The 15,132-nt window shown below is 35.4% G+C and overlaps 1 protein-coding gene across 1 annotated transcript in view; it reads left to right on the forward strand.

The window, feature by feature from the left end:
* LOC116428818 (protein unc-13 homolog A-like) overlaps positions 1–15,132 on the forward strand; it is a 98,886-nt gene that overhangs the window by 49,144 nt on the left and 34,610 nt on the right. Inside the window, exons 3-4 of the mRNA XM_031980931.2 lie at positions 1,021–1,123; positions 4,011–4,128. Coding sequence (XP_031836791.2) covers positions 1,021–1,123; positions 4,011–4,128 — 221 coding nt within the window. The remainder of the gene's footprint in view (positions 1–1,020; positions 1,124–4,010; positions 4,129–15,132) is intronic.

Genomic DNA, 15,132 nt, shown 5'->3' on the forward strand with positions numbered 1-15,132 from the left:
AGCAAAACAAAGAAGAATGAATGGAACTGAAAAAATAGATAATTGATCGTTGAAAAAATTAATATCATTTTGGGTTTTAAGATGACGTATACATTCGTCGAACGTAGTTAATTGGTTAAGAATTTTGATGTTGCCTGTTTTACACAAATGTGTGCATTAATTTTGTTTATTAATCATTTTATATTGGGTGATACATTTCTAAATAATCTAGTATATGTAATGTAACAAAATTATCGATGTGTATAAGACATTATTGGCAATTTTGGAACAAATACATCTCGACGCGCGTGGCACGCCTTTCCAGTGCAAGAGATTAATTCAGCAGCCAATATCTTAACGTTGTTCACCAAAATTACATAAGTAGAAACGATTTTCTCGATAGAACGGAAACTGGAACGTCAACATCTGTTATCTTTACTGTTCTAATTTCGCGTTTCATAGATCTAACAAGATTCAGTTCGTTCGATGTATTACAGAGGAAGTTAATTTTTTACTTTATACAGGAAGTCGTGTCACCTGAATTCACATTGGCACGGTGAGAATTTTTGTAGCTATCCAATTCTAATTACTGATTCGCAATGCGTATACGTTAAAATTGTTGATTATGCTTAATAATTCATCTATCGTAAGCCAGTAAGTCACTCCAATTGCTGGGTAGTTTTAATGTTAAAACAAAAGAAATGAAAACGACAAAACGAGGTTCTCTTACACTTTGATTTTAAAGTTACAGAGCTTTGCAAGTAAAAACATATACTCCTGCGTCTTAGCGAAAATCATATTATCAACTAGTAAGTGGTTACCCTGATCAGGAGCGGTATATGAAGAGTTAATAATACATTCAACAATAAAGTTTAATTCATTCATGCTTGTTATAATACTTTAACGAATACTATAACTGTGCCGGGAAAGCAAAACTTTGAAAGTCGCCGTACTGAGACATGATCACAGCTGCGCCTCGCTCGCGAAAAGCGTAACAATCAGCAGAATCACGACTGAACCGATCCCTGCAACAATTTCCAGCGGGCCAGTTCAACTCCTACGTAACACTGAAGCTGCAGAACGTCAAGTCAACGACAGTCACTGTGAAAGGGGCCAATCCATGCTGGGAGCAAGACTTTCTTTTGTAAGTATACATTTTGCGGGAACCATTGTACGCGCCCAAGGAGGAGCGATTTCGCGATGGAGAAATGATGGAGGATCATTCGCCAAAGTTTGAAGAACTTCTCCATGATTTTTTCTCGCGTATTGAAGCCTCGAGACCGATGAGAAAACTGAAAACCTTGATCCTCGATCGATGATCGCGTACCTGTGCCTCAATTTACGCGGTAAATTAGAACACTATTTATGCGGTAGTTTTTATGCGTGATCTTCATTTACGCAATCTGAGTATAGTAACACCAATGAAAATGTAGTTTTGTTTTCTGAAATGTCCTTATTATTATTTCTTTTGTTTGACAATGTGAAATTATATGTCATTATTACTACTTCTTTTGTTTGGCTACGCGAAACAAACATGTATTTCCAAAACTTACACTAGTTTCGGTTTCCAATATTTTGTTTTCTCTTGCCCCGATAGACCGTAAGTGATTTTCGCGTAAAACGAATTCACGTGGAACGGATTTTCACGTAAATTGAGGGTCAGGTATAATATGTAAAGGCAGAATGGGAGAAAAACATTTTAATTTTCAAATTGGAATTTTGAATTCGCAGCTCACTGTCGAGGTACATCCCCGTGTCCGATTTCATGTTGCGTGGAAAGTTTCTGTCCAACTAGGTAATGCCGAGTGGCCGTTGTTGAATAAAAATGACTGGGGTCGGGGAAATTGTCGGAGGGCAGAGTTGCGCGCGTTTATCGGGACACGTTCATTACTGAGTTTGCGTGAAGGCTCAGAAACGCGGAGTTTCGCGATTGACTATCGAACCCCCTTAAGAGGTAATCCGATCCATAGCTGATATATAAATAGGTGCTTAGCTAGCAGAATGGGATAGCGCGTTCACGGCGCGACGCGACGTCGCGATTAGCTAATTACTAGTAATGTTTCGTGTTTTAATCTTTTTTTTCCCTTATCCCCCTGATATTTTCCGCTACTCTCGTGGATATCGATTTACCCGGTTGTTCGCATCGCCGACGAAAGTGGTCTCACTTTTTTGCCTCGGGGTATAATTACGTACTTAATAATAATTTCGTCGATGACCTTTTAATTGCGACACGCGCAGCGTTGATCTTGTTGATACGGTGCCACTGGATGTTCGATATCGTTTGTTCAGTTTTCATGTCGGTGAAACGGGATTGTTTCTGAAGCAACGTTATTGTTTGATGAAATTGGGAATTGAAAGTTTTGACTGGTTTACGATGTTATTTCAATTCGAATATCTTAATTTTCTTTTAAAACACAATGGCATCTATCTTATTGTAATTTTTCGGAATAATTTGAGCGTCGGTTTTTATATTCAGAATTTCTTGACACTGAGGGTTTGTTCATTTCTTGTTGCTTCGATTCGAGTACATTAGTTTTTATTTAAAACTCCGTGGCATTTGGCTTATTATTATTTTTCGAAATATTTTGAATATCCTTATTCCTGTTCAGAATTTCTTTGCACCGTGTATTTGTTTATTTCTTGTTATTTTGATTCGATTTGCAGCACCAGTTCATTATAAAGTCATAATTGTATTATATCTTACAGTTTTTAATATTTGTACTGGAAATATGCGCGTTGGTCTACGAACAATAACTGTCGCGAGTCCATGTTTCATCAGCAGACGATTAATTTTATCCCGGACGACATTTTTAATCACACTCGAGCGTTCTCTGTGCTATAAGGAAAAATAAGAGCGCGTCATGTGCTCGAGATGAAGAACATGCTATTGATCGAGGCCGGGAAATATATAAGGAGGACAATCGCGGGAATCGCGACGGAAGAAAATAGGAGAATTTTGGATCTTAGCTTTCTGAAATATCCCTACTGGCGCCGCTAAATCCTCACTTGCCAAGTTGCGAACCTTTAACCTACTTTTCCTTTGACGAGCAGCTACGTGTGCCAGTGCCGCTTTTAAATCGTATTTATTTAACTTCCGTGACGAAATAGCTGCCTAAAAATACGAAACGCGGGGATGTACCGATCAATTTCTCTCTATTTAGAATATTCGCATCAACTATGCAAATTCTGACACGTATGTATCCCCCATCGCGGTCAATTGTCAACATACGTTCTTAAAATAGACACAAATTTTACAGTAGAATAGTAACATCGAGTATAAACTATAGAAAACCCACAAGTAGATGTCCCTGTTTTCAGAACGTAATCGTTTTATATGGTAAATGACGAGAAATTTAAACGAACTATAAAATATTAAACATATATGACTAGTTGTTAGAAATATAATTATAATTATTTAAATTTATAAATTACCAGATAAATTTGCCGTTTGCTTCGGAAACAAGAAACAAGAAAGCTTCATGAATTATTGTCCTTTTACAAAAAATTAGCTCTTTCTTGTTACAACATGTTCATAAATACCGTAGAAGTGAAAGTTTCGAAAATGAAAAAAGAAATGCTTTCCAACTAAATTATCAATATTGTCCTTCCATCATATTTCTCTCTCCCATTTCTTTCAATTTAAATTTAATCACGTTCGGAAAGCAAAGAATCTCCTCGATTTCCCTCTATAAATAATATACATATTTCACTCAAATTAGAAAAACAAACTTATTTATTTCCCAAATGAATCACTCTGTTTAAACTCGTCCCCCAAACCCCATTAACTTCTTTAGTTTGCAGAAGTCAGTCGAAGGTTGACGAAATGTTACGAGAAGCATCTCACGTCGCACTCGAGGCTCCATATTCTTTGCGCAAACATAATATGGTTCGACGTGCCTTATGTATAACTCGAGTGAACCCATCACGTTGTCTAATAGAATTCGAAACGACCCGTGCCGTAACATTTCGCCGGCCGATTTCAATCGATCGTTCTCGCATAAAATGAAACGTCCGATCTGTTTGCTGTCTAGCGAAACGAACGACATGAACACGGGCCTTCTGGTCGAGGTCTGGTGCAAGGGTCTGCTATGGGATCGTTTCCTGGGTTACTACTACGTCCCACTATCGGAAGTGTCCTACATGAACGAGGTAACGTCTAAGCAGTCCTACAATGCATCCAGCATGGTATCGTCAGGCCAACAAGAACAACAAGAACAACAGCAACAGCAACATATAAACCCCGACAGCATGCGCGACACGAACAGCAATACACAGGCACCAGATATCACCAACACGGTACACTAATTGATACACGCACCTATCTAGAATCTCTGTCTTAGCGTTCAACCCCTTTACAGATTAATTTCGACTATGCATTCAACCGCGTTCCCATACTTTCGAACGTTCCCGGGTAAAGTCTCGATTATCCCCACCGACAAGAGGGATTTCTATTATTCAGGGGACGTCGATTAAGCAATCCCGATATTCCGTACACGTGGCACGCTTATCGTGATAGACCGAACCTATCGTCCACGTTCGCGTTGAATACATTAGGCCACCCCTTGTTTCCTGTTCCGATGCGGTTGACATTAAATTGATAAAGAGGAATGAATACAGGAAACCGATGGGGTCACCGAACGGTACTTTTATTGAGTTGTAGTCGGAGAGAAGTATACCCTAGATGATGGATTGCTTGTAAGGGAAGGAACTTGACTGGCGATCTTCGACTTTAATAGGTTTTTGTACGCGTTCCTAATGACGTATCTGTAATATTCGGTGTAGATTTTTGGTAACTTTAGAGATACAATGAATTAAGTAACTTGTTATTGTGAATAGTAATTTGTATCATTTACTTTCAATGTTTGAGGTAATTGGTTATTTTGATTTCTGATTCACTTAAAATTATTATTAAAGCAGTTTAAGGTTTATTGAAGTATTTTCCGCTAATAATATATTCCAGTCAAATTCACCTAAAAACGTAAACAGATGGAAAGGTTTTAATAGAAAATGTGTTTAAAGAACTGTTTAGTTTCAGAAACGACCAGATACACGTAGAACTATACTTTAAATCAAAATTTGATTTCTTCTTATCTCAAAATGCTAGATAAGAGCTCAAAGGAATAATGAATCTCTATCAGAGACAGGATCTGATCGAGAAATAGATACGCGCAGTTTAAGCGTTTCGAAGGAACTGTATCTTACAGTCAATTTGGATTTAGTTCTAAGCAACTATAAAACGCGAGTACGCACGTTGGTAAACGGTTTCATATTCCGCTGGTAATACGATACACCAGAGGACAATGATGACGAAGTTCAGCGAGAAGGTGCACTGTTATTGCAAAAAAGAGATAGATAGCCGCAACGTTTTATGAGGGAAAAATCTCGTTAAAGATATTAACGCATTACGTACCGGCTAATTATCAGAAAACTAAATTTTCAGTGAGATCCATTTATATCACTATATATAAAAAGCTCAAATATCATATTGTTATATAATCTATTTTATGGACAATTAACTCTAACCGAATTTAATATTTTTTAAAATGCTCTGATAATTAGCAAAGTCATATAGCTAAGTGACTTCATATAAAAACGAGATTTCTCGTTACCAGTATGCAATGTGTTAAGAGGCATTTTAAATTGATTCGTAATGGTTCTCTCGAAACTTCATTCCCGCCACGTCACGTGGGTAGTGAACGGACTGCGCGCGCAGCATAGTCCCGTCATGGCATGGTTAAGCTACGGAAATTCTGAACTCGTTCCACGAAATCGAACATAAAATTTGAAATCACTGAAGATGTGTGTTAATATAATAATATCAGAAGATTATGTGTATTTGATGAATAAGTGTAACATGTTTGTGCACTTCAAGAATGCAGTTTGGAAATATATTTTTTGGTTGTATGGAACTTTAACGGTGGTCCTATAGATCAACTCCGGGTGAGACTTAATAACTTCAAAAAATATTATATTTTCATATGATTTCACAGAAAATAATTTTACTTCTAAGTAATATACATACACTTTAAAGTTTTCTATAATGCTTTAGAAGGATTACGTTATTTTTTAATACATACTAAAATTTATAGGTATTTTCTACAACGATGTTAATTTTGTAGTTGAAAGAAGTTACTACATAATTCAATATAAATAGTCTCGATTTAAAAAATCAAAACGTCATTATCAATTCTCGGATTTAAAGTAAAATATTCATCGTCCTATTGGGAACATTTTGTGTTTCTTTTGTTGAAATTTGAGTACTTTTGGGAAATTTTTTAAAGAAGTAATACAAATATACCTTCAGCTGTTTCTTTTCAAGACCTATAAAAGTGTAAATTAGGTCAATTTCCTTTTTATTTCAAATATGTATTTACAACATTTCGAGGCAATAAAAGAAATATTAAAAGTAAACGATATTATAGCACAAAAGATGAGAAAATCAGCAATTTAAATTTATTTTTAGTGTAAGTACCGTTATTTAATGTAAAAACGTTCATATTCCAAAAGTTTCCTTTCTCTTCATGAACGCAAAATCGATTCAGCGCGGGTAAACAAGAACATTTGGAACTAAGGCCAACCATATTTTTAGTTCATTCAAATAAAATACTGTTTTCAAATTTATCGCGACGAACAAGATGTTTACTTTGTTTTCGTAGTTATGTTAGCGATTTGAAGTAATATACATTCTTTACCATTTTATATGTTATTCTATCCAGCATTGGTGTTTATCTCTTGCGTCAGCTGAAAACAGTCGGCGCACAAAACTAGCGCTAAAAGCGTCATGAACTTTTTGTCTCGAATGAAAATTGACGACCACACCCCTTCGTTCATTCGTTTCTCAACAGTTTCATCGTAAATAGTACTGGATCGCGCTTCATTGAGCTCGAGTTTCTAAGAGAGAACAAAAAGTGTAGTAAAATAGGGATGTGGAAAATACGATGCTGCGGTGATATTTAAACGGATCCTGTTTCAAACCCATCGTTTACGGGGTTTGTGGAGAAAAGTGGCGTACGTTTGACGTTAAAAAATAGAGATAGTTAATTGGGATATTTTTTTTCGGGCAAAGGAAATATTGCTACTAATATGGTTACTTGACACTAGGTTTTCGGACGTTTACTGTACGGTTTATACTATTATTCCTAGTAAATTGATGTTCGTTCATTTGGAGCTTGGAAATTAGGAATTTACGAATGGACTATTAACCCCTTGCTTTATAATATCATGTCTGACTCGTAATGAAGAATTCAAATGAAATCTAACAAACATAAATATTATTCAGTTCTTTTGAATTTTACTTAAACATTATTCTTGTTTTATCAATTATTATACTTTAAAGTAAACATGAACATAAAATATACTTGTAACTTTTCTCTCTTTTCAATAAATTACTAATGGTAAAATAGTTATATCTATCACAGTTAAGAAAGAAATCGTAGGGCAAAGGTTTAAGATACATAATCGTGTGATTATATCAATCAAAAACGACATGAACATTTACCAAGTAACGTTTATAATGTTCAATATGCAGAAGTCATTGATGACTACCATCCGATTCATCGATAGTATCATGGTGGTTGAATATGTTTGAGAACATAAAATATATTTGTTATCTTTCCTATACCAAACATGAAACTACATAAATCGGCTACAACAATCGTACAAAATATTACAAATGCCAACTTCGAAGTAATCTAATAACTTTCGACAAAGAGGAAAAATTTACAGTTTCCTAATTTTAAAATAATTTTGTTATATAATGTAGTAAACAGAATGCTTTATATTTCATAATGAGGATAATTAAAATAGCTGAAAGTTTCAACAAACATTAGAGTTTATCTCAGGAAAAAATTTAATTTCTATAAGTTAAAAAAATTGTTTTTATAAGTCCAAACAATAGTTTTATAAATACCACATTACACTCTGGTAACAGAAAAGTATCTATGGGATCTAATAGTTACAGCTACTATTACGAATAGGTATTAGAGGTATTATCGGAAATAATAGGTTGCATCACACTGTCACTCTGTCTCATATTACCACTCCAACCCCTAATAATAATCTTGCGGTTTTACCACGCGTTGAATGACAATGAGAGCATGCAGTTTTACAGTGTTAACATTTATATGTACACGTTAACATTTATAACATAGTTAAAAAGTATTACTTTCGTTAATTAATATTCTACTGACTGATAAACTGACGAAGCCATTTCAAAATATTGTGAAGTTTCGCTATGAGAGCAGACCTTGAAGTATAAAAAGGCTTGCATTGGGAGGGAAAGCGTCGAAGACATGAAACGGTATTAATAAAATATTATATAATCTCTTAACGTTCTTTATCGAACATTTGATCGCGTCTGGCTTTAAACTGTGTAATTTGCGCTTATCACTCGTGGCTGTTGCCGTCAACACGTGAACATTACCACCGCATTTTCTTTTTTGTTACGTTGGTCGTTTATCTGATAACCTAGCGCATTCCGCGTGACCTTACCGGCAGAAAAATTTCTGCACAACAGATTTTATAAAACGCGGATGTAAATTCGCGGTTGACTTCGCTGCATGAAATTAATAAGAAAAGTTCGAATAAATGTTTTGCACTCTCTAACCTCGTTTTCGAATTAGGCCATTCCAGACCCTTCGTGCCTGTCGCTTTAAATTTAACGATCCCGTTTCATATTTTCTTAACGTCTACATGGAATACTTAGTTAGATTATGTAATTTACATAACGCGAATATGCACTTCTTTTTGAAGTTTAAATTTTAAGTCATCTTAAGTTATTTATTTACATCAATGACTAAGTTCGGGTTCTACTGGATTTAGCGATCTGGAGTATCTATAAAAAATAAGTCCTCAATTTTTTCAACATAAACAGAAAATAATTCGTCTCTCCCAATTTAATTTTGCTTTTTTCCTTTGTTCCACTTCAATTCCGTTCATTTGTCTTCTTCCTTTTGACTTTTATAACATCCAACCACCAATATGCTCTTAACGATTAAAAATTAATTCATTAGCAATTACTGTTGAACGGACATTTCACTAGCACTCACCATACTTTCACATAAGCATCATTATAAACCACTGTCAACATTGAAATTATCATATTTTCTCACGATCAATAGTCTGCCAGTTAAAAACTATATAGCAATGAAATGACATACTTTAATTTCATCAATAACCTCTTGCCGTATAATTTCTTTCATAACTGTTTTCCTTAGAACCACTTTGTCATTAACCTTCTAGCTACTGTATGCCACTATCATCTCTTCGAACGATACACAACTGTAGCGGCACAATTCTTTCTCTATCATCGATAACTGTGCACATTATAGTCTAATCTAACGTAATTGCACAGTGGAAGTATTATCAGTCTCAAATCGCAGTGCTACATTTATGATACGCAGATCTCGACAAATCTTGTAGTACAGACCTTTACGATTAATAATTCTCTAAAAAACAAAAAAAATTTCATGATTATTTATACGGAAAGGGGAAAATAACAGAAAAACTTTGACAAAATTTTAATTGTGAGCAACCTGCCGTACAGTGCGCTGAAACGGCCGTTTTTTGGACAAAACTTAATAATTTCAAAAGTATGAGTGATAGAAAAAAGTCCCTCAGACAAAAGTTGTAAGGTATAGAGCTAAACGTATGGTGGTTACATTTTTTTATATTATGAAGTTTTTTCAATGGATATTTTACGTTCCGGTTTAAACGTTATATAAATAGAGAAACAGAAGTTCAGTTTATTTTTAAAACGAATATCATTTTGTACAGCAGAGACTACTTAGCAACACATTGGTGACCTTCAATTTTCGTTATGTGAGTAGTCAAATTTTGGGGTTTTGTCCACAAGCGGCCGCATTGTGTGGCGGTGCGAACTAGTGAATATTCGATCAAATCATGAACGTCCGAGTAGTATGAGTCAAGCCTTAACATCGGCCAGTTCTCGATCGGCCGAGTATAACGAGCGTGCGTCGAGTGGATCATCGAGACGACTCGAAAATATTCGCGAATCCGGCGTGTGCGAAGCCGTGGTACGCGAAATGAGACTCAAACGAGTGTGTTTACACGTGAAACGAGTCCGAATCAATTGGCGGCAGTGGTACGCCCGATGGAAGTGTGTAACGAGTTTCGGGTTAGCTTCCATGATGTCATCGACTGTGCCGGATTGGTCTGTGCATCGGTCCAACCCGGTCGATAATGTGATTACCGGTGGTCACTGTGTTCGTCCCATCCGTAATCATCGCGAAGCCAGGAAATAAAATATAATATCTTGAAACGTACTAGCTGGTAATTAATTTCGTTACCTTCAGAGCTAACCTTGCTGGTCAAACATGAAACGAACATTCGTCGGAAGAATGACGTATACGATAATGTTTAGAAGCTTGACATCGCTTCTGGCAGTAATATTGTCGATAAAAGGAAATGTTTCTTCTTTAACCTGTTAACTATGGAATTTAGTTTAAAAAATCTCTCGTTTTGCACGCTATGAAATCAAAAAATGAAATGAACGTGAAAATGTGTACTCATTAGGAAGAACGCATCTGGGATATATTTTAATGAAAAGCAAAATAAAGAAGAATTACATGTTTATCTGAAAAAAATACATAATTTATCGTGGGAAGAATTAGTATCATTTTAAATTTTAAGATGGCGTGTATACTCGTTGAACGCAGTTAACTGGTTAGATCTTTATTTAACCCTATCAAGCTTAGCCGTGTCGCGACAATACCACCTTTTAAAATTCTATTATTACAGTTGTTCACTGTTTTTATGTTATTGCCACCGCTGTATTTCATACTTAGGCCTCTACCTCAGTGACAAAAGAAACTGTTTCGTAATATTTCACGAAAAGGAATTTTAAGATGTATTCTTAAGTTTTTGATAGATTTAATTTTTGCAACAAATCAAAATTACAGCTTTGGCAAATGTATGATTGTTATTGCTTAATAACTACACTATACCATCTAAAATTTTCTACAATATAAAAGAAATATTAGCCTCTTATAAAATTTTGACACTTACTATATAACTGTATATGTGTAGAAGAAGATCATGTAAAATACAAACTGGAAATTTTGCTTCGACAGAGTTAACAGTTTCAAAATGAAAAGAAAATTGTGGAATGATCAGCATGAAACGTTATACGATAGCTTTGCGTTGGAATTTAATGCAAAGTTTAATAGTTTCCATTCGTAAACAGCGAAGCAGAGCCACGAGGAAACATTATACTCAATAGTGTAATATTCTCTCTATGGAAATAAGATCTCTTGTTTTGGCAATGTACCTCTGAAGAGATGTATACAATTTCCGAATGCTTTTGCAGAGAGTGTAATGTATTTCTATAGAGTTACATGCGAAGTACAAAAGCGTTTGAAAAATTCAAACTGTGTGCTGTGTACAGTTTTATTTACTTGTTTTATATTGGTTGGATTGTTCGGCATGGGAAATGGAAAGTTGAAGACCAGGAAATTTTGAAATTCGAAATCCTCTTCATTTTCGAGAATCATACCAGCTTATCGCGTTGCCCGCGATACACGTCCAAACGATCGGCTTATTCGCAGCTCGAGTTCGTGCTCGTGACGGAAACGCAGGAACTCCGATAGCGCACAGCTTGCTGGCCATCATAATCGATCCCTGGATTAGATTCGCTTCATGTTAATGCTGAGCGCCTCGATCGGTTGTCACTCTAGATACTTTCCTGTCATGACTCCTTTGTGAAGGACAAAAAGGCCCTTTTTTACTGCAGTGCCATTAGTATTCTGTAAACGTTAGAGAATTGTAATTTTAAAATTTTTGGAGAGCAGAAAATTTGAGAAAATATGGTAGAAAATATTATAATAGTTTTATACTTAAAATATAATTTCTGATAATAAATTCGGATTTTGAACTAATAATAATCCTTTATAGAGGTTTAAAGTATTTCTCCAAATAACAATAACTTCATTACTTGAAATAATTACGAGGCATTTTTTGCATTCAATAATAAAAGGGAGAAATAATGAAAATGAAAATATTAGCTTGGTGTAAATGAAATTGCTGTTTGCGCCGGGAAGTTCGAATGAAAATATTTTTTGCTTTTTAATTAGTTTATTTCATTAAAACTCTTTCCATTACACTGTACGTGTCCTTTCCAACGACGAACTAAATCATTTATTTTGCATCATTAAAATTGATTGCACTTCATGAAACGAATTTTCCAAATGCATTTCTACGTTTTCTTTACTTTTTAATTAATTGCAAAAAACTATCCCAGTTACTTTGTATTTTTAATGACGAGCTGCACTTTATGTTTACAAAAGATAATTAAAATTTCTCATCAAAATGTCATAAAAATATCCTATTTATTTAAAAAAAAAGCTTATAGGAATATATTATTTTTCAATATATATTTCATTAATCTACTTAAATGTTTAAATTTAAAATTTAAAAACACATAATCCATTTATTTATCCAGTTAACCGTGGAATTTAGTTTGAAAAATCACTCCTTGCGGGTACAATAAAATCAAATAATAAGGTGTATACTCGTCAAACGCAGGGCAAATGCATCTATAATATATTTTAACGAAAAACTACAGCGAAACAAAGAAGAATTACAAGTTTATTTGAAAGAATAAATAATTCATCGTTGAAAGAATTAGTACTGTTTCAAATTTTAAGATGACGTGTATACTCATCGAACGCAGTTCACTGATTAAAAATCTTTCATCACGGTCAACAGATTTCTAGATTCTCAGATATTTCATCAAACACACTTTTCATCTCCAATTGCAAGGGCTGTTTTCACCCCTTTAAAATATAACGATCGAAGACACATGAAAGTACATTCGTGGAGTATTTTTTCGAGACACTATATCAAACTGGAAAGCGCACGAAAATCTGCCTGTGTCACTCGGCCGACTTCCCTTATAACTTCAGAAACAGCCTGTGCTTCGTTTCATTCGCGACGGCGTGTAAAATGGATGGTTTTTGAGGTAGCGGAGTGTCACGATTCCTCGCGGAAAACGCGACCGGCGGAGGGCGAACGGATCTCATGAGATCCTCGTCGATCAATAACGTTACTGCCCCGAAGAAAGAGAATAATTCAGCCGGTCCCGTACTTTTGCCCGGCGCGGAACGCCGGAAAATCGGACGCGGAGCCGAACGATTGAAGTTTCACGAGGGAACTGGAAGTCAAACTCGTAAAAGAACGAGATGTCTGCGCGTCGAGAGCCCTTCCACCAGTCAAAGGAACCGCCTCTCATTGTCCGGGGCCGAATATCAGGAGCATTCATTCGCGATCGATCGCGCGATCAAAACCGTCGGCGGTTATCGAACGCGGAATAATCATTCCTGTGAAAATTGCGAAAACCGTGTCCGACGTCGGCCTCGATTATTCTCCTCCTCTGATTTTATCCGACAGATTTACAATTCATATTATGGTAATTAGGGCTGTTAATAATTAACGGGAAACCTTAATACCGGCTCGATAGTCGCGATCTTTAGGTACCGTGCTCTCCGCCGTGTAATGTTGGGTGGCAACCTAACACGTTCAGTGCCACGGTGGTTACTGATGGCTGGAGCTTACAAATTGAAAACAATTAAAACTCGTAAGATAACTGATGTCGAATATAAATGTCCAATAATGTAAATAAACAGATAATAGTGTAACGTGAGACTCGTGAGGCTAAATAATTGATAATTACTTCTTTTTATCTCTGCTATAAACGAATAATACATAAAACGTTGAAGCTTTTCGTGGCAGTCAATGTGTTAACTTTTTGAGACCCTGTACAGACCCAGTGCACATTGTAATACATATTGTTTTAGTACTTCATTAACTAACAAAATATTAAAACTGTGATAGGTAAGCTATGCTTTGAACGTATTTCTATCAGAAAAGTATGTACCACTATTTTATTTGAAATAATGTCGTTACCGATGCATTAAGTGGCGGACCGTTGTTGTTAGATATATGAACGTAATTTTGTACGAAAATCTGGACTGAAGGGGATAATGTCTTTCGAGTTTTATTTATTGTTTCGAATGGTTACGTGTAACCTTACTGACGAATAGCAAATTAGTATCGAAAATGGGATGAAGAAAGATAAAACAATTGACTAATCAGACTCACATTCCTCATTCTAGCCGTCGAGTGATCTCTCAACTTTATTTCTTCGATTCGTGGGAATGCGCGGAATATAAAGGCGGCCGTTACTTAAAACTCGTGTGACAAATTGTCTCTGTTGAGTGATTTCACGCGACGAATGATACGTTCGTTATATAAGCGAGCGTACAAGCGCGCGTCGCCGCTGTGCTATTGTTTCCGCGCGTTTTTGCGTTTTACGGATGGCCCGGTTAAAAATCACATCCCTTTGTCATCATCGTGAAGCCGTTTGCAATATTCTTTATTGGCTTCTCACGGATGAAATATCCGTTTCTTCGATCAATTTTTCGAATCCGTGATTCTTCATTAATCCTTTGCGCGCCTAAGCGAAGAAATTCTACCATGAACTTTCGCGGGCGATTCATCAAATTGTCGATCGTTGCACGAGATGTTTCACTGTAGTTTAGTAATTCAGTGTTACCAGGTACTGTTGTTAACCCCTTGCCCTATGATTTATTTAACTATGGTCGATATAAGTATCATTAATCATTTATTAGGAGAAGAAATAATTTTTATGCTCGTTCTATGCTCACAGAAAATAGAGTAATATTTAATTTATATTTGAAGAAAATAAATAACACTCAGATTTCTCAAATAGAGTTTAAAATTTTCATCACGAGTAGACATGATGTTGTAGGTCAAGAGGTTAATTTATTGTTCGTGGTATTAATTTCTTAATAATAAACTTAATAAGAAATATAGTTGCTTTGAAGATTCTTTAATTTGATAATGTATTTCGTCGAAAAATATTAGAAGTATTACTGAGTTAATACAATTTATTTGAATACAGAAAGAATGTTAACTTTTCACTTTTGTTCATTTGATAACTGTTGCAGCATTAATTATATTATTTTTAATTTCCTTTCTGCAGAAATCTGAATTCTATATATTTATGTACTTATTGAATCGGGCTATTTTTATTAAATACAGTTGAATAGCCTCCCTTTCATCTTTTAAATCAACATTTTCATTCGCATAATCTTTGATCAAATTTTTCGAGGACGG

Source organism: Nomia melanderi, chromosome 10 (genome assembly GCF_051020985.1).
Source record: "Nomia melanderi isolate GNS246 chromosome 10, iyNomMela1, whole genome shotgun sequence".
In the NCBI taxonomy this organism is placed as follows: domain Eukaryota; kingdom Metazoa; phylum Arthropoda; class Insecta; order Hymenoptera; family Halictidae; genus Nomia; species Nomia melanderi.